This window comes from Cryphonectria parasitica (assembly GCF_011745365.1).
Source record: "Cryphonectria parasitica EP155 unplaced genomic scaffold M406scaffold_2, whole genome shotgun sequence".
In the NCBI taxonomy this organism is placed as follows: domain Eukaryota; kingdom Fungi; phylum Ascomycota; class Sordariomycetes; order Diaporthales; family Cryphonectriaceae; genus Cryphonectria; species Cryphonectria parasitica.
The window spans coordinates 2884774-2908211 of NW_024468910.1; the positions used below are offsets into that span (position 1 = coordinate 2884774).

The 23438-nt window shown below is 52.5% G+C and overlaps 9 protein-coding genes and 1 non-coding gene across 10 annotated transcripts; 6 read left to right on the forward strand and 4 right to left on the reverse strand.

The window, feature by feature from the left end:
• Positions 1 to 35: 35 nt before the first annotated feature.
• Positions 36 to 2024, reverse strand: M406DRAFT_273198 (aldehyde dehydrogenase). The gene is made up of 2 exons (XM_040918176.1): positions 1863 to 2024; positions 36 to 1750 (listed from the first exon to the last, which is right to left on the reverse strand). Exons 1-2 carry the CDS (start codon positions 1953 to 1955, stop codon positions 164 to 166), a joined length of 1680 nt encoding a protein of 559 aa, XP_040779684.1. The 5' UTR covers positions 1956 to 2024; the 3' UTR covers positions 36 to 163.
• Positions 2025 to 3149: 1125 nt separating this feature from the next.
• Positions 3150 to 4584, reverse strand: M406DRAFT_327144 (uncharacterized protein; the record flags this gene model as incomplete). The annotated part of the gene is made up of 3 exons (XM_040920172.1): positions 3150 to 3334; positions 3562 to 4129; positions 4216 to 4584. 3 exons carry the CDS (start codon positions 4582 to 4584, stop codon positions 3150 to 3152), a joined length of 1122 nt encoding a protein of 373 aa, XP_040779685.1.
• A 659-nt stretch (positions 4585 to 5243) lies between these two features.
• M406DRAFT_327145 (cora-domain-containing protein) lies at positions 5244 to 7031 on the forward strand (the record flags this gene model as incomplete). Its single annotated transcript, XM_040920173.1, has 4 exons — positions 5244 to 5293; positions 5365 to 5758; positions 5845 to 6476; positions 6575 to 7031. The coding sequence occupies 4 exons, from the start codon at positions 5244 to 5246 to the stop codon at positions 7029 to 7031; spliced, it is 1533 nt and encodes a 510-aa protein (XP_040779686.1).
• Positions 7032 to 7404: 373 nt separating this feature from the next.
• Positions 7405 to 8380, reverse strand: M406DRAFT_349856 (uncharacterized protein; the record flags this gene model as incomplete). Its single annotated transcript, XM_040922509.1, has 1 exon — positions 7405 to 8380. One exon carries the CDS (start codon positions 8378 to 8380, stop codon positions 7547 to 7549), a length of 834 nt encoding a protein of 277 aa, XP_040779687.1. The 3' UTR covers positions 7405 to 7546.
• A 1330-nt stretch (positions 8381 to 9710) lies between these two features.
• On the reverse strand, positions 9711 to 11286 carry M406DRAFT_337098 (MATE efflux family protein; the record flags this gene model as incomplete). The annotated part of the gene is made up of 3 exons (XM_040921214.1): positions 9711 to 10247; positions 10327 to 11137; positions 11249 to 11286. 3 exons carry the CDS (start codon positions 11284 to 11286, stop codon positions 9711 to 9713), a joined length of 1386 nt encoding a protein of 461 aa, XP_040779688.1.
• Positions 11287 to 13088: 1802 nt separating this feature from the next.
• On the forward strand, positions 13089 to 14406 carry M406DRAFT_251067 (uncharacterized protein; the record flags this gene model as incomplete). The annotated part of the gene is made up of 4 exons (XM_040916742.1): positions 13089 to 13383; positions 13474 to 13745; positions 13852 to 14034; positions 14092 to 14406. 4 exons carry the CDS (start codon positions 13089 to 13091, stop codon positions 14404 to 14406), a joined length of 1065 nt encoding a protein of 354 aa, XP_040779689.1.
• A 1047-nt stretch (positions 14407 to 15453) lies between these two features.
• Positions 15454 to 17530, forward strand: M406DRAFT_337099 (general substrate transporter; the record flags this gene model as incomplete). Its single annotated transcript, XM_040921215.1, has 6 exons — positions 15454 to 15552; positions 15629 to 15935; positions 16013 to 16501; positions 16609 to 16982; positions 17064 to 17204; positions 17285 to 17530. The coding sequence occupies 6 exons, from the start codon at positions 15454 to 15456 to the stop codon at positions 17528 to 17530; spliced, it is 1656 nt and encodes a 551-aa protein (XP_040779690.1).
• Positions 17531 to 18513: 983 nt separating this feature from the next.
• M406DRAFT_t32 lies at positions 18514 to 18630 on the forward strand. Its single transcript has one exon. It is a non-coding gene; the product is annotated as a tRNA-Asp (tRNA).
• Positions 18631 to 20195: 1565 nt separating this feature from the next.
• On the forward strand, positions 20196 to 21393 carry M406DRAFT_249378 (Aldo/keto reductase; the record flags this gene model as incomplete). Its single annotated transcript, XM_040916607.1, has 3 exons — positions 20196 to 20237; positions 20341 to 21000; positions 21103 to 21393. 3 exons carry the CDS (start codon positions 20196 to 20198, stop codon positions 21391 to 21393), a joined length of 993 nt encoding a protein of 330 aa, XP_040779691.1.
• Positions 21394 to 22446: 1053 nt separating this feature from the next.
• On the forward strand, positions 22447 to 23424 carry M406DRAFT_286705 (uncharacterized protein; the record flags this gene model as incomplete). The annotated part of the gene is made up of 2 exons (XM_040918691.1): positions 22447 to 22863; positions 22959 to 23424. 2 exons carry the CDS (start codon positions 22447 to 22449, stop codon positions 23382 to 23384), a joined length of 843 nt encoding a protein of 280 aa, XP_040779692.1. The 3' UTR covers positions 23385 to 23424.
• Between the last annotated feature and the right edge of the window lie 14 nt (positions 23425 to 23438).

Genomic DNA, 23438 nt, shown 5'->3' on the forward strand with positions numbered 1-23438 from the left:
GGAAGGGATCAATTGAATTTTAGTATTATTATTATATTAGGTAAGGCCAGCATGACTGGCCAAGAGGTCTCCTCATCTGAGCCCTTCTCTCGAAGATATATACCCGGGCGGAGTTCTTCCAAACTTGTATGTATACACAAGGCTCTTCATGGAGCGGAGCCCTTTACATATTCTTTAATATGCTCAACACACCACCCACCTTCCTCATCAGGCCAATCCCGTAGCCGGTTTCGACCACGCCTCGTGCAAATCGCCAGCTCTTCTCCTGGCTGCCCACAGGGTACTGGATCGGTGGTGGGATGCTCGTCCTCACGCCAGCCCAGCCCCAGCGATCCGCACAGACGGCCTTGATGTTGCATAGTCCTCGGAGTCCTTCCTCTCCGGCGAACCTGCCATACCCTGACCCACCAACTCCGCCAAAGGGGAGCTGGACCGCGTAGTAGGCCGCGAAATCATTGATCGCCACCATTCCGCTTCTGACCCCTCTGACGATGGCCTGGACCACGGGGTCCGATTCCTTTCCAAACACGGATGCCCCGAGGCCAAAGTTGGGCGCATTGGCAATGCTGAGAACGTCCGAGGCAACATTCGAGGGGGCGCGCATGAGGACCATGATGGGACCAAAGCATTCCTCCTGCGCAATGTCCATGTCGGGTGTCACGTCCACAAGGAGCGTAGGGGCAAAGTAGAAGCCGTGGGGGTGGTCAGGGTGTTTATACCGCTTGCCACCGGCGAGAAGACGGGCACCGCTCTTGACTGCCTTCTGCACTAAGCCCTCCAGCCGAGCAAAGCATGCATCCGAGATGACGGCGCCCAAGTCGAGATCCTGCCCTAGCCGGAGGGCCTTGACGCGGGGCTCGAGGCGCCCAACAAGCTCTTCGTAGATACCTGGCGTGATGATGATGCGCTCGATCCCGATACAGTTCTGCCCTGCCGCCTGGAAAGTGCCGCGGAGCAGCGTCTCGGTGACTCGTGAGAGGTCTCGCTTGGCCGAGTCCACAACCATGCATGCGTCCTTGCCACCCAGCTCAGCCACCACGGGGATGAGGGCCTTGGCTGCGGACTCGGCGACCTTGTGTGCCACAGGTCGTGACCCAATGAAGGTGATGTGGGCGATTTTCGGATGAGACGTGATGTGGTTCGCAACCTGTGGCCAGCAGACGACCGTCTGTACGAGAGCAGGATCGTGGCCATGGGCGACCAGGGCGCCCCTCGCGATGCTCGCAAAGAAGGATGCGCTCCATGCCGTCTGCTCAGAGGTCTTGACGAGGATACCATTCCCAGAGAAGATGGCCGAGATGATGGGCCCGATCAGATTATGGAAGGGGTAGTTCCACGAGACCAGCGCCGCCACGACGCCAAGAGGCTCGTAGTGCACTGTATTCTTCTTGTAGGCCATCAGGAGGTTTGTCGGTCGACTCTCGGGCGTGAGAGCCTTTTCGCCGTGCGTGATGGTCCACTGCAGTTTCTCCACCGTGACGAGGATCTCGCCCAGCTGTGCGTCCACCATCGTCTTGCCCGAGTCGAGGCATGCCACCCTGCAAATCTCTTCCTGGTTGTCGAGAACATACTGCAGCACGGACCGGAGCACCTTGCGCCTTTCCCTGAAGGTCGTGCTGGCCCATGTCTTTTGTGCAGTCTCGGCGGCGTCAATGGCTCGGTCGATGGCAGATGGAGAGGCGGCGTTGATGAAGCCAAGGAACTGTCCTGTCGCGGGCGCAAAGCATTGAATCGCGCTCGTCCCGGAGACCTAGAAGAGAGAGGGACGGAGGAAGAACCTTAATGTCAGCCACATCATAAACAAGGAGAGCACTCAAAGTCTGAGTCTGGTCCGCTGGCTGCTCTTTTTGTAAGCTCCATACCTTGACGCTTGGGTTCGAGAGAAACTCCTCTCGTTCTGGTGTTTTGGGCGAAGGGACTCGATAGCGAACGGGCTGGTCATTCTCGCCCTTCATGTAATAGAATACGGCAAGCAGGGCCAACGGCCATATCGCCAGCCATGCCGCCTGCGGTATGTCGTTCAGCCTGTCGGCGAAGGGCCACCAACCGCTGTCAGCTGGCCGCGTCTCCTCAACAGGTGGGCAGGCGAAAGGAAAAGGTAGCGCGTACGGCAGTCTCTGCAGCTGCTCTCGCGCCTGGGAGAGCCAGTGCCCGAACGTCTCCTCGACCTGCATCGTGTCTTCTCTTCCTGCACCAGAGAGGAGAAGAGTTTCTCAATTTGGTTCTGGAGGGAGGGGGGGGAAGAAGGGAACTGGCGTTCGAGCCGCTGCCAGGTGGTGCCACATCAAGAGCTCCTGGACGGATGAATTTCTGCAGACGATCTTCAGGGGTCCACACGCCAAAGCAGCAGCGGATCCAGGGGGCCGAAGTCGGGTGCGACCGAGACAAGTAGACCCCTGACCGGTAAACAAAGAATGAGCCAATAGCGTGTAATACTCTCACATGTCCCACCCAGACTTGGAAGTCATATCTGACCTTCGTATATTTACTCTGTGAAGTATGTAAGACAGTAATCGCTATAGTCACTGGTAAAAGACTCTGAAAAGGGATATCTCATCCTTTTAACTGTTCTGGTTTCCTTTTTTTTTCTCTTCTTCTTATTTGTTCATCTCCCTTATTGAGTTGGAAATCAATACCCAGAGGAAAGCAGGGAGGGAGAGGCAACAGGAGATGCTGCATAAACATCGCAGCCGAGGGTTCTGTCCTGTTGAACACCAAGATTTTCCCATACAAGAATTCATAGAGAACAGCACGGTTGGATGGGAAACATTTTTGTAATCATAATCCGAACTCATGGATAATAATATCATAATAGAGAAGGGGAAGGAAACAGAAGAGCAAGAAGAAGAAAGCAATGCTTACAGAAAGTGGAATCGCCATGCTGAAATACTCCCATATCCATAACCATCAATGACTACGACCATCTAGCACAAAGTCAACCAGCTCCAATAGAGACATTCTCAGAGAGAAATAGAGAGTCCAGTTATTTCTACTCAAAGCTGCTATGCTGAAAAAGAAAGAAAAAATCAAGAGGCTGAAGCCAACTGGTCCCAGAAACAGCACATATCCGCTCTTGTCAACAATTATGCAAGCGCACATTTATCAGTCAGTCTCATGAATGTCCATGTATGCCCACAGGCGCGCATGAATCACCTCTGCAGCTCCAAGGTCGAAAGTATGTGGAGCCTGCACTTCTTCATCCGTGATATTTTGGAAGAGCCTGGCGCGTTCTGTCGAGACCTGCATGTGCCATCCCTGTGCAAGGTCCCTCCGGTATTGTTGCTGGAACCGGGGTTCATCATGCTTTGGTCGACGCCATCTCCCACTAAGCTGTCTATTTGTTGGAGGGAGGTCGGTAGTTGGGCTATACATAAATTGTATGTAGGCTGCAAGCTCGATGAGATAGGTACGTTGAGCTGCACTGTATGGTGCCTGATGGATGCCTGTGATCATGTCATCAACCAGAATTGTTTGGACAATATCTGCTCAAAGCCTTGTCAGTCCGGGTTGCACATCCTTCGGTATTTTTCTTGTGCTTCTTGAAAGAGGTGGGGTACTCACAATCAGGCCAGTGCGCTTCAAATACGCCCAGCAAATTATAAAGAGAGAAGAGTTGCGTGGCTAGGGCGAACCGTCTCTGGACATTGATGAGAGTGGCCTCCCCTCCTGCACCTGTGATGAGCTTGACAATGGCTCTCACACCACCCTGCAGAACCTCCCAATTCTGCTCAGCTTGAAGACATGCTCCGCCACGGACTAGCCAGAACAGGAAGCGCATCTTGGCCTCCCCAATGTCAACACTTCCGTCTTCTGACTCGAAAGGCCCCGAAAGTAGATTGTCTGGTATTTGTGTCCTGGGGTGGACCTCCATGTGCGACCCCAGCAGGGCATAGAGGTAGGCCTCTTGATCCAGAAGGAGAACATTAGGATTGCGGAAACGGTCCCGGCTTGGGAGTCCGTGCTCGAATTTCTTGAAGTCAAAGATAAACTTGTCTGGCATGGTCATGGTCCTCTCTTCAGCCCCGGGGATGGTGAAGTAGGCACGGCCGCGAGCATGCTGTCGAGTCCAAACTTCCAAGGAGGTGATCATCATGGTAAAATTTGCCCAAGAACAACGGAGAATGGCAGACTATGGTTCTTATTAGCTAGTTGAATCTATCATCGTCGCCCTGACACAGGTAACCCTGACCTGGTCCGGTAGATCGAGCTGCTCACCTGGAAGGCTGGGTCACCAATAATTCGGGCCTCGTCTGCCCACCATTCATTGTAGGATGCGACTGAGATAGCATCAAGACCATAGTATGTGTCCCATGTGAGCCCGAAAGCAGCGCTGACTAGCTGATACTTGGCGGAAGGCGAGGATAGGCGATTGTACAGATCAGAATTGACAAGAGGCAGGGATAGATTTCTCGAGGCGACAAAGATGACCTCGAGGATCTCCTGTGGCAGCTTGTGTAGCTGCAGGCGGTCTCTTCTTCCCTGGCCATCGTCGGTCATAATGGGCTGCTTGGTCTTGGAAGGTGCCGTGTTAGTGGGCTTGTGCTGGCCACGCCTCCCGCGTACTCTAATTGGAGTAAGCTTCATTTTTTGTTTTTGTTTATGAGAAAAGAAAAGAAGAAGAAAATAACACAACACCAGCCATCAGAAACTCTGATGCGAAAGTAGGCGAGAGTGGGGGTGTGGGGGAAAATTGCTGGCTTGGAAATCTTGAAGCCAAACACATGAGGCCCCAGCTGCTAAACTTTTCTCACAGCGCAAGCAGACTGAAATGAAATTGAGCTTTAGAAATGAAAGAAAAGAATTCAAAAAACAAAAACTCGAACAGTGAGCTTTGATGCTGCGAAAGCTGGGGAAATCACATGGAAGGATGGTGAGTTAAGGCACGAAGGGTTGGAATAAAGTTGACCAAAATAAAGAGAGACAGGCTGCATGCTTTTATGCGGGGCAAGGGTTAGGGTCCAAGCTTTGATATGGAGTTTGACGTAATTAAGAAAATCTGCTATCAAATTCTCGATTCAGCAAACAACTTGGCACAATATGTTGCAGCTGCACCGTCAACCATAACAGCGCGTGAGGTCTTGAGATCTCGGAGACAATTGCTGTCAAGTACCCTTCCGAGGCGGAAGGTCGTCAGCAATCGTCCGTCGCAATGCGCTCCGTACTGCAGCCTGCTGTCCCATCCCGCAGGCTGCTTCGTTTCCTGCGCTCCCAGTCCGAGGGAACTCCCTTCTTCAGTCCTCACCATGCCCATGTCCACGGAGCAGGTGCAAGATGGAATGGCCAGTCTCGTCAGGTGACTGGCAACTCCACTGCATCCAGCCCAGGCGGTACCAAACCGCTTTCTTGCCCATCCTCAGCTGCTAGGCTAAAACGCCTCGAGCCTACCCGCCAAACCTGCGTCTTCCACGTCGAGAACGTCCTTCCGAAACATCTGAAGCGAGTACGCTCGTCCGGCCTAACGCTGCTGGCCGCAAACAATGCCGCGACCTCGCGCCGGTTCGCCTCCAATGGAGATCGCTTCGAAGGGGATGAGGAAGACAAGTCTGCGTCGGAGAGACTCTGGGGGCCTAATGCCGTGAAACCAGATTTTCGAAGTCGCAGCACCGACGAGCTGGAGGACTCCATCTTCAACGCTGGCATGACCGGCAGGCGTGCAAAGGCCGCGCTGGAGCCCGTCTTGAGATGTACTGAGGTCGACGAGAAAGGTGATGCCATCCTCACGGATGGAGCTTTCAAGAAGAGCGAGCTTATTGCCAAGGTGAGCCGCCATTACACTAGCCACGATGTTTTGCTGCTGCTCCGCATAAACACAGAAACATTTGCTAAATTTCTTCCCTGCTATAGTACGGCCTCATGCCCCGTGACCTTCGCAAGATCGACTCTTCCAATCTCCCTCACATCCTCATCCGCCCCTTTGCGATCCTCCTCAATCTCCTCCACTTGCGAGTGCTGATCAAGCATGACCGCGTACTCCTCTTCGATGTGTATGGCTCGTCCAGCTCGTCTGCGCAGTCCGAGTTCATGTACGAGTTGCAGGGCAAACTGCGCCAAAAACAAACCCCGGGCACGAGCGGAGGGCTTCCCTATGAGTTTCGGGCTCTCGAGGTGGTACTCATGTCGGTGACGGCTGAGTTGTGGAAGGAATTTGGCACCGTCCAGGAGCCCGTCATGCACCTGCTGAGCGACCTTGAGGATGACGTCGACCGCGAGAAGCTGCGGGTCTTACTGGTGCTCTCCAAGAAGGTCAGCACGTTTGAACAGAAGGCAAGGCTGGTGCGCGATGCGATCGACGAGCTGCTGGAGGCGGACGACGACCTTTCGGAGATGTACCTGACAGAGAAGGCACGGGACATCAGGCGCGAGCTGGACGACCACACCGAAATCGAGATGCTGCTGGAGTCCTACCACAAGATCTGCGACGAAGTCGTCCAGGAGGCGGGCAACTTGGTGTCTGGCATCCGGAACACGGAAGAAATGTAAGTTAAGCAGCAATCACACACACACTCACTCGGTCTCTCCTCCACTATAACCGTGGCCTCTGCGCGCATGACACACTGCTAATATCACGCCACAGTATCCGCGCTATCCTGGACGCCAACCGCAACTCCCTTATGCTTCTCGAGCTCAAGTTCAGCGTTTATACCCTCGGTCTCGCCATGGGAACGTTCTTAGCAGGCCTTTACGGCATGAACCTGGAGAACTTTATTGAGGAGACCAATTTTGGTTTCGCGTCTGTGACCGTCGGCTCGGCCCTGGCCAGTATTGTGGTGGCTTGGTGGGGATTTACCAAGCTGCGCAAAGTGCAGCGTGTACGCATGAGGGAGCCGACCACGCGCACTCGCAAGGTTAACGATGGCAGGGATGGGAAGGACGCGCTGGGCCCTTACGGTGTACGGGAGTGGTACCGCGAGGAGAGCCCCACGGCGTTGTTGGAGGCGAAACATAGAGAGAGGCTCAAGAGGATCGCGCAGTTGAAGGAGAGACGAACTGAGATAACTGGATTCAGGAAGTGGTTACAGCGGTTCCGTTGAGAATGAAAAAAAATAAAGGGCTCCTTCGCGGTTCCTTGCAGGATACATTGCAGCCTGCAAAGAGGGAAGACGAAGAAGAACATTATCAGATTTGGGTAGCTGTGTCAAGGCCTCGAGAGGGAGGGGGTGGGAGACTTGTTGGACGGTAGACTGGCCTCGGGCTCGAGGTTGACGGGCCTACCGAGGGGTCGTCCACACTATCCTGGCATTTTCGACTCGATCTGCGTACATATTGGGCGGCGTTTTGTGACGATAACCAGTCCCCTCTCAGTTCATAGCAAGGGATTGTAGGTCGATGATACCCCCCCCCCCTTTTTTTTTTTTTTTATATACTTTTGTTTCTCTCTCCATCTCTGAACAATTTGCACTGTTTGGATACTACTATTTCTCATTGCTATAGTGATAAGAAAAAAACTGGCATTTTCATTCAGCTGTTGAGACGACGTCAGTCCCTCCTCTCTCTCTCTCTCAAATCTCTCTCGCGACAGACATGTTGCCGATTCCTGTCCGCCCAATCACCGCGATAATAATTCTCTCAGCTTAAACATTTCGACGTCCCCATACTCGCTCCCAGCTCCTGCCCTCCGCGATAACCGGATCCACTTCCTCCCCTCTCGCTTTCGCGCCTCGAAGGCATCCGTCCCACCAGCCTCGCCGTCCACTACTGGCGGCGGCGGAGCAGCTGGTGCGTGGTAGGTATCTGCACCGCTGATTTCCTCGGTCGGCGGGGGCACGCGTGCCCTTCTGTCGGGGCTGGATAGTGATTCCTTGACCTCGGTGACCAGCGGGTCCCGGCTTGAGATTGTGAGTGTGATGGTCGACGGGGCTCGCTTTTCGTCGTCGGTGTCGTCGTCGTCGTCGATGACGTCGCCATTCCCCTCGTTGTTGGGCAGGGAGTGGGTTGTTCCCTTGGGCGAAGACGCTAGCAGCGCGGCCATGACTTCGGCATCCTCGAGGTCCATCTGCCTCACCGCGCGGTGGCGTACGTACTGCGACATCTGCGACTGGTAGCGCCGGGCGTAGACTGCGTTGGCCTGGCTGCAGAGGGCGAGGGAGGGGTATGTGGAGATGAGAACAAAGACGGGCTCGTTTCCTTCATCGCTATGATCATCACCATGACCATCAATTTCCTTCCCCCCAACCGCCTGAAATAGGAAATGGTGTGACCTCTTTGGGGGCGCGGGCTTGTTGAAGAGTGACATTCGAAACTGCGAGGCGGACGGGCTGGGTGTGGAGGGGGTGTAGGTTGCGCAGAGCTCGAGCACTTCGGTCCAGAGGCTTGTGAAGGCTGGGTCTGTTGCTGAGACGGTGGGCTGGAGGGTGAAGAACCAGAGGCGTGTGACTCCCATCTCTCGTGTGAGGGTGTTGAGTGTGTTGATTGTAAAGATGTTGCGGGTGGGTTGAGGAAAGACAAGTAGACAGAATTGGGAGTCTTTTTTTTGGTCTTGTTCGTTTTTACTGTTTTCTTTCCTTCCTGGAAGTTTCCCTTCTTTTTCCCTTCCTATGTTTTTCGAGACTGGTATGGGCGAGGGAAAGAAAGACTTGTTCTGGCTGAGACTCGGTGGGATGCTGGGCTTAATATTAAATACAGCTCACTGGATTCTCCAGAAAGAATAATGAGATGGGTTGACTTCCTTAAGTTTGAGGATACATTGGTAGAGAGAGGGATCTGCATACACACGCACGTACGAAAAACAATCTGTTTTCTCTTCTCCCTCTCGCTTTTCTCGATTCCCCATTTGTTCTGTTATTTGCTGGGCACGCTGCAGCAAAGTGGCACAAGAGCAATGACGGAGCCGTTTATGGAGTTTACGTGTAACCCTTGGCGCCCTGACGAAAGGCTCGAACCCCATCGACGTCAGAGGGCCTAGCCTGGCCGAATTGTCGCCCCTTCCCGCACTTATGGGGCATTAGTGGGTTTGTTATAGAAGCTAGCATCGAACTGAACCCGCCAAAAGTGACAAGATGATGGTGTGTGTGTGTGTGTGTGTCAAAGCTTCTCAGCTATAGTGGCATTGCTCTTCCTCCCCCTCCCTTTAGCCAAAAGAGGTGTGGTAAGATGGTATGTGCCGCTATATACATCTTACTTTGTGAGGGATGGTTGAGGTCGTATCATCTGAGGGTCATTTGCTTCATCCCGTGTTGGACTGCACCTGTTCATGACGAGAAGTCACGACCACGACCAGGACCAGGACCAGCACTCGGACCAGCACTCGGACGGGGACTGCGACGCTGTAAGGATGTAATTGTTGGGAGTAAAAGTTAAAGTGGCCCTATTTGTTTTGTTCATCATGCAGACAAATCCCCTTAGTTAAAGACAGGAAGTCACGGTGATGTGCTATGCTGGGGTGTTGCAGCTACACGCCGTAAAGTCCCTTACAGTAGTAGGTAGGTAAGTAGTGCATGCCCACCTGAAGTCATGGCCAGCAAGGGCCAGGGGGGGGGGGGGGTGGTCTCGGTCTTGGAGGGGCAGGATGCAAAGCAACCTTGAATACTAAGCCGACGATCGACAGTCAATTCTGGCAATGCATTAATGATGAGCTACTAGATATGTATATTTAAGGTGAGAATGTGATTTATACAAATATGTTACACCAAACAAGTTGATGAGCGACTGGAGTAACCTGTCGAATTCTCATGCCCATGGAGAAAGAAAACAACCCCCTTTCCCCCATGCATCTACATTTCCTCTCTTGCCTTGACGCTTTCAACGCACCTTTGCCATCTCAAGCACCTCATGTAAATCCCCTCCGCGATCGAAGTGGCCACCGTGCTGACCGCAAAGCCAACCCAGATGCCGTCTAGCTCCCATCGCAGGGGGCCCAGCTCTAGCCACATGGCGAGCGGAACTCCGACAGCGTAGTTCATGACGAAGACAATCCAGGCTGCAATATCCTGCCTCCCGAGGCCGCGCATCAGGCCATGTGTGCCGCAGAGAACAGAATCGACGCTCTGGAACAGGGCGACGGTGAGGAAACTGTTGGCAGCGATCGCCTGGATCTTGGCGTCGTCAGAGAAGATGGAGGGAATATGGTGGCGGAACACGTAGAGAAGGGTCGCGTTGAAGAGGCCGACGACGGCGAAGACGACCAGGTAGAGGTGTGTGGCACGCCTTGCGGTCGGGAGCAGACCGCCTCCTATGAGATGGCCAAGCCGCGTGCTGACGGCCACGCTGATGGAGAATGGGATGTGCCAGAGGATGACTGTTGCTGTCGTCTATTGTTCCAACCACAAGAATGCAACGTTAGCCCAGATACAAATACAGAGAGAGAATACGTCTGTGTGGCAAACTTACCAAGATGGTCTGGGCGGCCAGATGTTCCGTGCTGATATAAGACGTGCTGAGCGTGAGAATCTCGAACGCGCCCCACTCAGCCAGCGTTGCGACGGCGCCCGCTGTAGACAGAGAGACCATGGTGCCCCATTTCCTCAGAGCCTCCCTCGAGAAGCCTCCCCAGCAGCCGTGCGACCACCTACCCAGGGGTGAGACGATATACAGCAGCAAGAGGATGAACCGCAGGTTGTTGCTCAGCGCCGCGCCCAGGGCGGCACCCTCGAGCCCCATGCCGAGCGGGAAGGCCAGCGCCCAGCTGAGCACCGCGTTCACGGGCGCACAGACGATGAGCACCGCCATGCCGGCGTTGCAGTCACCCTGCGCCTGCAGGAACCTCTTGAGCGCCTCGAACGCCGCGTATCCGGGCAGGCCCACGAGGCTGTACTGCAGAAACAACCCCGCCCGCACGGCGACGTCGTGCTGCCTGACCACGAGCGGCAGCACCCACGGCGAGCACGCCCAGAACAGCCCGATCGGCACGGCCGCCAGCGCCATCAGCAGCAGCATGCGCTGCACGTGCAAGCCCACGGCGGCCGGGTTGCCTGAGCCGTACGCCTGGGCGCACAGCGTGTCGAGGGCCGTGGCCATGCCCTCGAAGACGGCGAGCCCCACCACGTTCATGGTCGTCACGCCGATGCTGGCGGCGGCGAGGTCGTCGGGGCCCAGGTGGCCGGCTACCACCGTGATGATGACGAAGAAGGAGTATTGCAGCAGGTATGTGGCGATGAGGGGAAGCGAGTAGCTCGTGAGCAGCCACAGCTCCGAACTGCTCCTCGACCCGTAGATGTCGGCCTCGTCCTCCTCATCGCGGGCAGCGGCCTCCGTGGGTGGTTCCGGCCTCGGTGTCGTCGAGGCCGGACTGTCCGAGAGCAGTGGGCTGCACTCATCGGCCTCATGATGCACGTCCTGCTGACCGCGCATGCTGGGCACGAACAAAGCCCCCCAGTTGCTGAGCGAAGGGCCTCTTGTCCCTCTCTTTTCTGTGGTAGATATGCTGGTGCAGACTTGTTGTGATTCTCCCTACAGGGTTTTGGGTCCAGTATACAGTACCCCAAAGTAATGGTCGGTGGTCGGTAATCACATAATTTGCCGCACTCAACACAATGAAGAATTTCTCGCCTGGCTGCGGATCATTGGAGAACCCACTGGCCCGTCGTGGGTCTACTTAGCTCAAGCATCTTCGCGTATGCTCTTTTCTCCCTAAAGAAAACCTCGTGTGATACAGGACCTCGACGGGCAAATAACCATTGGTTAATTATCTTATTTCGGGGAGCGAAATTTGCAGCCCAGAGTTACACCAGCAAGGTCTGGCCATTTACCTCCAGAATTTCATCGTCCTTCTGAGGTATTGTTAGGCGCTCTCCGCCTGTTCTTTCACTTCTGGCAGTATGCATGTTAAAACTCCACCGCTCCTGAGACAGCTGCAAGGCTTGCCCTGGTACAGAGACCCACCACCCTCACAAGATGGATGGCTCCAAAAAAAAGAAAAAAAAAATGAAATAAGGACCCAATGCCAATGAGTAGAAGTCTGTAGCATCGGGAGTTCTCGCAGAATAATACTTGATCATTGTCATCAGTGTGAAGGTTCCTGGAAATTGGCAGTAGCCTCGGGGAGCAGTCGAGAGCTTGCTTGTCGATATTTGACTTGGGAGTCGATTGAGACTGATACGATGTAATCACCGCAGGACTTGTTCGAGAGGCACATTCTGCAGGGGCGGAGGAAAGGATATGAAATGGTTGAAGACGACCTTGCATAGCGATGTTGATATGATGAAGATCTGAATCGAAGTCAAGGATTGGAAAGACGTTGTCATCATTGACGTTGCTGCTGCTGTGTTGAGCGAATTCCCTTGGTTCAACTGGCGGCTAACCAGAAACCATGGCTATGTGATCAATATAAGGTACAATACCTTTGTCACAAAGAATCAGCCTCTCGCAAGCTGGCCAATTTCATTTCCAGCTACGTCGAAGTCATCATAGTGAAGCTGGTAACTTTTTTTTTTTTTTTTTTTTTTTTGAGAGAGGACAGTCCAGCCCCACTTCAAGAACTGAGCAGACTGACCTTGATCTGTGAATGTCCTAATTAGCATATATTTTGTGATCATCCTGAAATGTTCTGATATAGCTTATACAGGTGCTTTGTGGGAGAGATGGAACAGCTGTCACAAGGTATGATTGGTAAGGGTGTGCTTCAGTAATGATGCTGGCAACCAGGGCGGGAAGGTGGAGAATAAACAATCATAGAATGTGATGTAGACAGAAACTGACGATATCTAACTACGTTGCACATAGGTGACATTTCAAATACAAGATGAAGCAATGCTTGCACTCCTCAATCAACATCGGATCTCCCCATCAGCAGTTGCTGAGATGGGCTCGAAATTTAATGGTACGATATCCCTTATGGGGTTTGTCGCATCTTTGCTTGTGAAACACTTCTGTGGGAGGACCATCTGTGCAGAGTCCCCCAGGGGGTCATCCTGCATTTTCAGCTTAGCCTTTGTTCATTGAGACCCATTTGGGATTCAACAAAAAGATCGTTCCGCATTTGGGGGCCAATAGTTTTGCACGGTCCGAAATCCTTTCTTTGAGCACGCCGCATCGCCGCATCGCCGCATGTAAAGTCCGAGGTAGCCCCTCCACATTTTCATCTTTTCTTCTTTCTCAGTTCTTCCCTGAGTTGACTGGAAATTTGATATCCATGATGAAATTACACTTCTGAAATGGGGAGAGAAGAAAAACCGTCCTTCGTGGCCAGGCATAAGCCATCGCTCGTCGTCCTCGCCTCCCAAATATCCGCTGCTGTGGTACATGGGGTCGTCAAGTCGCTGGAGAATGGGGTGGACCATGTCGATCCCTTTCAGATCCTCCTGATCCGGATGATCATCACGGGGGTAGGCTGCTCGCTCGGTCTTTGGCTTAGACGAGTGCCAGAGTCTCCCTGGGGTCATCGTGATGTTCGCCCGATGCTGCTGTTGAGAGCAGTTGGAGGGGTGCTTGGTGCAGCCGGCATGTACTGTAAGTTTCGCAATGGAATTATACTAACCTCTCATGTCCAGAGGGTGTTATCGTTGTTCTTGGACATGATACTCATCTCACATGTCGCAGATTCGATTCGATACCTCACGCTGTCTCAAGCAACCGCCCTGAACTTCCTTGCACCGATGGGCGCCATGATCATATCGAAATATATGGATCATGGGACATTCACGTTTATTGATCGTGCGGGCGCCGCTATAGCGCTGGCCGGGGTGGTCATGGTGGTTCAGCCTGACAACTTCTTCAAGCCTGGCGAGACGTTATCACTTGGGCCCAAGCCAGATGCCTTTGCGAAATGGAAAGGTCTGGCATGTGGTTTAATAGGTGTCATGGGCACAATCGTGAGTTCTTGGCCTCCAGTATTTGGGCTTTGCTCGTGTTACCTACTTGCCGTTATCTCAAGTTCCAGAAGGCTGACAGCGAGGAAATTGTCGAGCAAATGAAAAGACCGCTCTGACAACCATGCGCCGCATTGGATCTCGAGCACACCCGCTTACCGTCGTCAACTATTTTGCGTGGGTTGTTGTGCTGGTTGCCATGACAGTGGTGATAATCAAGCAGCTCAGTTGGCCCAGCAGCCCCAAGGCATGGGCATATATGATCATTGTCGGGGTTTTCGGGGGCCTGATGGTATGTGTGGGACCCTCAGTACATATGCCATAAGCGGATTACTGACCAGACACACAGGAATTTCTCCTGACACTTGGGATCGCGAGCGACGCGTCATCCGTGGCGACCATCATGATCTACTCGCAGGTCTTGTGGGCTCTGATACTCGACCGCATTTTCTGGCATGTCAGCATGAATGTGTGGACGTTTGTAGGGGTTGGAAGCGTGATAGGGAGTCTGACCCTAGTCTCTCTGGCAAAGGAGATACCAGCCTTTGGTCGGACGAAGCAGCGTTACGAGACTCTTCCTATTATTGACGACAACGGCGTTACGGTGCATGAGATTGATCTAGATAGCCTTTATGACTATGATGAAACAGATGAGATATTATAGAAGCTGATTGAGAAGGCACAAACAATCAATTTTTATGCTTTTGGGTGAAGGCTGGAGACATTTCATCTTACCAAAATAGGGACTCGGAGTGGATGGAATCGCCTTGATTGGCAGCAGTATCAGATTCTGAATATTGCCGCAGCATCCAAAGTACAAGAGAAAACACTCTCCTTGTTTCGACACGTTTTCTACTGCGCAAATGAGGAATATAGTAGTCCCATGCGGAGCCCGGAGGGATGGCAGTCAAACAAAGAAAGGGGGAAAAATAGAAGAAAAGACATTGGACAAATCCACACCACAAACTCGCCGATCACATGCACGTCTGTCGTGATAGACAGGAGATACCCTGACGATCTCGGAAAGGTCCAGATCGACAACATTCACACATAAAAAGGTGGCCGGGGACTCCTCTCTGAAACTGGGCAGGAAGAGAAGAAGTAAAGATTAATGGGTAAAATAAAACTCGTGCCAAGGAACCACAAGGATCAAATATTACGAAGTACAACGTCTGGAATAGTATGTCTCCATTCATATGCAGTACCGGCTGAGAGATGATGTCAAGCTTGTCGATCACGAAAAGAAACAACGCACTGAGGAGGATGCAAGGCTCGGCTTTCTCTTTTCAGCAATCCGGAAAGCATCGATTTGCCAGAAGTAACGGATCGTCCCTCCACTTCTATGCGGGGTGCAGCCTCTTTGGACGGAATCCGGGGAAGGATGATGACTCGACTCCACGCCTTTTCTGGGGATTTCTGGGGATAATGGGACTTAGCGGGCCCCGGAAGAGAGCGCGAGCCTTGGACACCACCGAAAACAATGCCGAGCCCGACACGCCGGTCAGCCCACCATTTGTGTTTTTTGATGGTAGCCCCATGGCTTGGCTGTGGTGGATGACTGATGAAGCGAACCCGAGTATGATATATAAGTCAGAGGAAGAGAACTCTGTCTGTCTGTCCTTTGACTTAGAGCCACAAGGCTTGTTGCGTTGCTTTCCTCCATCATTGGCCGAAGCACCGAATTTCCTCTCCCTTTTGTCAGGTTGCCAACATGAAGAAGTCCAAGTTCTACGGCCTTAGAGGCACGTCACTAAACGTTGCCATCGCCGTCATTGCCGGCACTGACTTCGCCCTCTTCGGATATGACCAAGTGAGCCCGCAGTGAATATTCCAGTGACGATTATTTTAGACCTGAATTACTAACGAGAATGCTTTCTCTCTCGCAGGGTGTCATGGGTGGGCTGTTGACCCTGTCCTCCTTCTTGCAATACTTCCCCCAAGTGGACGTGGCCAACCCACCACCTGGTTACACTGCTTCGCAGGCGTCGAACATACAGGGCATCACCGTGGGAGGGTACACCCTGGGGTGCTTCTTCGGGGCTGTAGCCACGATCTGGTTGGGCAACTGGCTTGGACGAAAGAGAGCAATCATCACTGGCTCGACCATCATGATCATTGGCGCTGCCATACAGTGTGCCTCATTCTCCCTGCCACAGCTTATTGTTGCTCGTCTCATCACCGGGTTCGGCAATGGTAAATTGATCTTCCTCTTCTCAATCCCGGCCCCTTTTTGCCGTCACAGTCTTTTTACTGAGAGGCTTTACAAACAGGAATCAATACGTCGACGGTGCCGACATGGCAGTCCGAGACATCGAAACCTCACAAGCGGGGTCAAATGGTCATGATCGAGGGTTCTCTGATCGTCTTTGGTGTGATGCTGAGCTACTGGATCGACCTCGGCTTCTCGTTTCTCGAGCCGTCAACTATCGCCTGGCGGTTCCCCATCGCCTTCCAGATCATTCTCGCCCTATTTGTCGCCTTGGGAATTCCCGGTCTGCCCGAGTCCCCTCGGTGGCTGATCCTGAAGGGACGGGAGGACGAAGCCCTCGAGGTCCTCTCTGCACTTGCGGATCTCCCCCCGGATGACCCCAGGGTCCACAGCGACTTTCAAGCGGTCAAGGATGCTGCCCTCGAGATGGCATCTGGGTCGTTCAGGGACTGCTTCAAGAAGAACGAGAATCGCAATCTTCATCGGACCATCCTTGGATATGTCAACCAGATGTTCCAACAAATCTCAGGGATTAATATCATCACATACTGTGCGTTCACTGAAGCGCCTCTGGCTTTTTTGATTTTCCTTATTGAATTATTTTGTCCTTCAATTTCTCGCACAGTCGTCGCTGACTACTAGGAACCTTTTGTGCAGATGCGGCCACCATTTTCGTTAGCATCGGCTTATCGAACTTCCTCAGTCGGCTCCTTGCTGCGCTGAACGGAACAGAATACTTCATCGCGTCCTGGATTGCCATTTTCACCATTGAAAAGTTCGGTCGGCGCAAGCTCATGCTCTTCGGGGCCGTCGGCCAGTCCCTCTCGATGGTCGTGCTGGCGGTGACCAGCAAGTACACCGAAGTCAGCAAAGGTGCGGGAATCACAGCCGCCATCTTCCTCTTCGTCTTCAATTCCTTTTTTGCTGTTGGTTGGCTGGGCATGACCTGGCTTTACCCTGCGGAGATCACGCCTCTGGGAATCCGAGCCCCGGCCAACGCCATCTCGACCACGGCCAATTGGATCTTCAACGTGAGTTTCTACCAAAGGCTGATATCAGCGTCATTTGTATGGGATCAGAACTCATATTTGCTGACACTTCTTTCCCACCAGTTCCTCGTCGTGATGGTGACGCCTCCTGCTTTTGCCAATATTGGTTATAGGACTTACGTGGTTTTCGCCGTCATCAATGCATTCATGGTGCCATGTGTCTACTTTTTCTTTCCCGAAACAGCCTACCGGTCGCTCGAAGAGGTAAATATTATTCTTAACCCTCGCCATCCCTCACTTCTACCCAGTCCCTATGACCATCAGCTGACTCGAGGATTCTGCAGATGGACGAGATCTTCCAGGACGCCCATGGGTTCAAAGGCGCTTTCGATGTTGTCAAGATCGCCAGGGAGAAGCCAAGGCGTTACGACAAGCATGGAGAGCTTCTCATCAACTACGAGGATACCGAATATGCCCACAGGAGGCACTCGGCTGTTGGTAGTGATCCCGGGCATCAACATGGATACGCCCACACCGAGAAGAGTGATGAGCATATCAACGGGTCTGAGGAGAGGAGGGAGCATTTGTGAGGGGGGGTGGCAGGACGTGAGCTTTTAAGAAGGGAAATCTGAAAATATACAGGTTGAGTAAAGGGTTTGAAAGAGCAACCTAGCAAGAGTTAGAGGCTCAGATTATTGAGTGGAGAGGACGAGAGTATATTATACTAGGTGGAGTAATTATCACGACAGGACCATTTGATCCTAAGCAAGCCTGATACGAGCCTCTACAATCTCAGCTACACAGGCTCAGTTTCTCGGCGAATCTCCCCTTCCCCCTGTCCCAGCCCTATTCATGCACTCGCTTGTTCTATTTGACCGTCGTTCTGATGGAGGTTGGGCGCAGCTTCATCGCTGCCGCCGTCTCTCTCCCGTATTACTTATTTGCAATACAAAGCTGGGCAGCGAGGACGATGACGGGGTCGAAGACATGTGCTGCTGTACATGCTATCATGTCGAGTACTGTAGCAAAGGCGTACGCCGAGCCGGATACAGTAGTTACTCGAGACCCAGGAACCGAACGGCACCATCAAAGCTCTCCCTGTTTTTGAAAAGCTGCGCTGAGCAGAGGCAATCTGAAAGCCTCCCTTGTCACTCACTCACTGATCTATTACCAAGCGGCCAACGTTCAGTATGCCCGCTTCGAGAATTCCCTTCCCTGACTGCTTGACAAAAATCGCACCACATCTGCATTGAACTAACAGACAAAGTACCTCAAAAAGCAGACTAAGACATGTGCTCCCTAACACAAGGTGATCAGGCCTCAAAGTATCTACTACCTCGAAAGTGACCGGTGCCACGTTAGAGAGCTATCGAGCGCTATGTGCCAGCTCAAGCCTCTCCCTTCGCCACCCAAAGTCTCCACAGCTTCCAGTTCAAGACAAGCGTTGTACCCACCCCAAAACTGACCAAGCGCCTCTTATGGTTGCATTCATGAATGTAATGTTCGCAAAATCCCTCAACAACAACCAGACCCACTACACTCTGTGCTCAAACGCAGAGACCGTCAATGTACATCTTCCGTAGTATAGTGGTCAGTATGCAAGCTTGTCACTCGACTTGTACATCCCCAACTGAGGATATTCAACCAGAGCAGCTCGCTTGAGACCCGGGTTCAATTCCCGGCGGGAGAGTTTTTTGGTCATTCCACTTCGTTTTTGGACCTTTATTGCCCTTGGAAGATGCCTAGCGTCTTACTAACTGCGACTCTTCCTTCGCGTGTTCATTTTGGCTCAAGTTGGAGCCGTGTTGCTCGATTCTGTGGATTGCCGTCTTCGATTTTCTGTGTCGTCCTACACCGCGTTTTTCGCTCTCTGTCTGGAACGTTGAGGACAGCCTACAAAGTTACCTAAGCACCGACAATGTGAGCACTCGGGACAATTCTTATGAAATATTCTTTCTGTCTATATTCATTTCCATTTTGTCAAGGAAAGGAATGTAGATACAGGCTCGAACGAACGGTGCGCCAGTCGGATTGCAGGACGGATCTTTACAAGTGAAGTAAGTTTCTTAGACAACTAAAACGGCTGCACAGCACATTTTTGAACCTGGCACCTGTTGGATATTCACACCCAGGTTGGATTTTCTGACTATTCTGATTTTCGGGGCCGTGATCTAATCATGCAAACGGCCCCCTTCTCCACACCGTCAAATGGGAACCCAGAGTTTATAAAGCCTCTTGAAGGCGCTCAAAGATGCTTCGGCAGCCAGCGGTCAAATTGACCAGCTGAGCATCCTTACATACAGGTTCAGCAAATTTACAAGGCCTGTCTGGTGGTTCTTTTAATGTTAGGTGTTCTCGTCTTCAACACCACTATCGTTCATCCCGTCCCAATTATTATCCTGCATTTCATCGTGAACTCGGTATATTCAAGCCTCAAGAGTCAGTATTTGATCACGATATCAAGCGGGCTCAGAACAAGCTTGGGTTTTCTGGCCATCGATCTCTCTCTTCTTACTTTGCAGCCCGCACGTGGCGCCGATTCTTCCAGCTCTGTCACAGCGGCTTCTTCTCCGATAGGATAGGACGGCCGCCTAAAGTTTTTTCTTTTCTTGTTCAATACCAAGTCGCGGGATCGGTATCCTGTATTCTAAGTTCGCTACGGAACCCTACGATCTAAACCACACCCCACGCGCTGAAGATGGTGAGACTTCCAAGGTTGCCGCCTTCCAATGGCCCCAGCCAAGTGTCGATGACTCGAACATGTTATTTACTTCTAGGATGAGGTTTCAGGTAGGGACACCAGACTGTTGGTCCGACGTGCATCTTGTCTTGCAAGTTGTTACCCAATATGGATAATGGTCGTCGGACCCTCTCGGCTCCGGAGCTTGTCTGCGCTCACCATCGCATTTAACAATAACACCTAAAGTCCGCCAGATAGATCAACAGCGCAGAGCCAACGGACTTGAGATCCAGATCATTTATAAAGTCACGCACACAAGCACGGCGCGTCTTTAATTTCTTCAGCTCCTGTCACGCAATTTCCACCATCCAGTTTCCATATTCAACTCTGCCACTGGGAACTCAGGGCTCGATACCATTTCATTCTTCCTCTCCTCTTGAGTGAAGATTACCAATTCAAACTTCAACAAGCCTCGCTTGGCTACCACGGCGTGCTACTAGTACAGCTCGAGAGCCATACCTGCAACTTGACGGCTACTCTAAGCATATACCATTCGTGTTTCGATAAACCTGAACATGGCAGCTGAAAGTATTCCTCCTGTGGGTTTTGGTTTGCTGGTGAGTGAAGAATCACACGAGACCACATAAGAAGGGTCGGGGCAGAGAGAACCGACATGCCCTTCTTCACAACATGCAGTTAATTAACAAACCCATCACACAGGGCTTTACCTGGCGAGCAAAGCAAGTCCCAGACGAGCAGGCCTTCAGCGCAATGAAAGCTGCAATCAACAATGGCGCAACCATGTGGTCCTCTTCGACTGTGTATGGTCTACCCCCGGAACCACCGACGGCCGGCCTGTGGCTGTTGCGGCGCTACTTCGAGAAGTACCCCGAGGACGCATCCAAGGTGACGCTCTTTATTCGGGGCTGCATAGACTTTGAAAACAGCGTGATGAAATGCACACGCGAGGGCGTTCGAGCCAGCTGGGAAGAGGCTGACAGGATCCTCGGCGGCGTCAAGACGATCGATTGTTTTGGCCCTGCGCGCATGGACCAGAATGTCCCTGTGGAGGAGACGATTGGCGCCCTCAAGGAGCTGATGGACGAGGGCAAGATCGGGAGCGTGGGCCTGTCTGAGGTGCGAGCTGAGACGATCAGGCGGGCGTCTGCTGTCTGCCCGATCAGGTTTGCCGAGATCGAGTTCTCGCTGTGGAGCACCGACATGCTCCATAATGGTGTCGCCCAGGCTGCCAAAGAGTGTAATGTGATCTTGTGGTGCTATGCGCCGCTGGGCTATGGCTTCCTCACGGGGGCCATCAAGAAGTTCGAGGACATTCCTGAAGGGGACGGGCGCCGCGCCGTCGGTCGTTTCCAGCCAGAGGTAGGCCGATTTCAGATACCTCCTCGGATATATGAATGCACAAACTGGTGATGACGATGAAGAAGAAGAAGGTTATCTGACTGATCATTGGTGTCTTTGCAGAATTTCTCCAAGAATGTTGAGCTGGTCGACAAGCTCACCGAGTTTGCCCGTCAAAAGGGAGTCACACCTGCACAGCTTGCGCTCGCGTGGATCCGTGCAAACTCCAACACTGGTGTCTGTGGCCCTCTCGTTCCGATTCCTGGACCCACGACTGTTGTTCATGTCAACGAGAACTGCAAGGTGGTCGAGATATCTGCTCAGGAGAAGCAGGAGCTGGATGAGATCCTGGAGTCCATTCAAGTCGTTGGGCATCGGCAGATTCCTGGGATGGATCACTGGCTCTTAACCTGATAGATGAATAACTTGCAGATTGGTGTCCAGACTTTGAACATTGTTTCCCCAAACCTCATCTCAAGTCATTTGCAAACAGGCTTAATTGCTTAACGGTGGCTTAGAAAGGTGATCACTTCACAAACGTGCTTGGTTTGTCGGGATGGTGGGCAAGAAAGGGAGTAATCAACAAGGTCCAAGTGCAGTGCGTAAAAACAGGGGATATTGTTTCAGGGGGAGTCGGCACTAGAGAACGACTTAACAGGGTCATGCCGCATCGCTAATTAGCCGCAATCGAGTACCGTTCCCCTGAGTGTTAGCATGGAAGACGCTGCCAAGTTCTGCAAATTATATATCTCCATACATCTCGCAGCTGGACCTGCATGTCCAACGCTTTGTTTTCCCATTGTTGCCGTGAGCCGTATGAGCTGAGTTAAGAAGATGCGTCCAGCAAAAGAGTTATTCGTTTACAGTCTGTTGCATGTCACTCAAGTTTGGTGTTGGGACCACGCAAGTCCAGAGGCTCTCGATGCAAGCCTCGCGGCCCATGGGGCATCCTTGGTAGCCTGTAAGTGGCCTGTTGTGGCAACTATCGAGGGGGTTGAATCACAGCACCAAGAGATGCTGACCTGACTGATTTTTTCCTTTTCTTTCTGTCGTCATTAGTCGTTTCTGTACGAGAATCTTGAGTTTCTTCCAGGCCCGTGATACCTTCACCTCATAGCCTGCATGCTAACTTCGGGGTGGAAACCGGATAACAACCCAGCCAAACGAGTAAGTCTGTTCACAGGAAGAAGGAGACCACCGTGGTCGATTCATCGTTGACAAATATTCTGCAGAGCCAAAAGCCAAGCGCTTGAGACGGAGTGGTTGTCCATAGGGTCCGACTCCCAGGGCAGTAATTTCTTGAGCATCGACTGCGAGGTCGAAACGACATCATGTGCGAAATATGAGATCAGCGCCTACCCGACCTTGCTCTTCTTCAAGAACGGAACCCTAATCACGAAATACCAAGGTCCTCAGCGGGCATCTGGGTGAGTAGCAAGCTACAGCCCTTTGCAAACCGATTGCACGATGGCAGCAAAGCTAATTTCAGATCGGAGCGAAAGCATCTCGAATTTCGTATCGCGTCTACTCAGACCTTCGATGACGGAGATAGATGATGGTGAAAGCCTGGCATCTTTTGAGACTGCAGATGAGGTTGTGTTTATCGGTTACTTTGACCCCAAGGACGAGGTTGCCAGGCAAGGTTTCGCAGCCGTAGCGGACAAGTACCGCAACGACTTCACGTTTGGCCTCGTCACCAGCGATGCACTCATTGCGGCACAAAAGCTGGAACCACCTGTTGTGGTATGCCATGTTGTCCAGGATGGAGAGTCGAGAACCTGGAACTCCTTCTCTGATCCTGATGACCTGGACAGGTTCGTAAGGGAAGCGTCAAGGCCGGCCATAGGAGAGCTCATGCCACATAATCGGCAACTGTTGATCGATGTAAGCCAAACTCTTTGTTCCTCTTCCTTTTTTCTCCTCGAAAAAGAATCTATTTTGCAACATTACCATCTCTGACACCCCGGCTCTCCAACAAGCGCGGCTGGCCCATGGTATACATCTTCGGCGCGACCGAGGCCGACCGCGCAGAACTTCGCAGCTCGTTGCGCAAGTTCGCCAAGTCGCAGTACGAATCCCTGACATGTGTCACGGTCGACCCCCTTGAGTTCCCCCATCTTCAGGCAGAGATGGGTCTCGAGCCTGGAGTCTTCCCCTCGGGCGCGGTTCACCAGCTCTCAAAAGATAGGATCTACCCGTACCCGCGCGGTCAGCCGTTGGACACGCGATCGCTTCAGAAATGGGGCCTGGATGTGTGGCAGGGCCGGATCCAACCTTGGACGCCTCCTGGTGCAACCACTGTCCATGAAGAACGCGCAGGCCCGACCAAAAGCGTCAAGAGAAAACTGTCGGTTGCGAATATTCCTGGCGTTAATATTCGGGTGGGTGGACGAGATGAGCTGTAGATATCACTGGGTTCCAAGTATCTAGTTCCGTTGGACGTGGCATCTCTGGTTCAT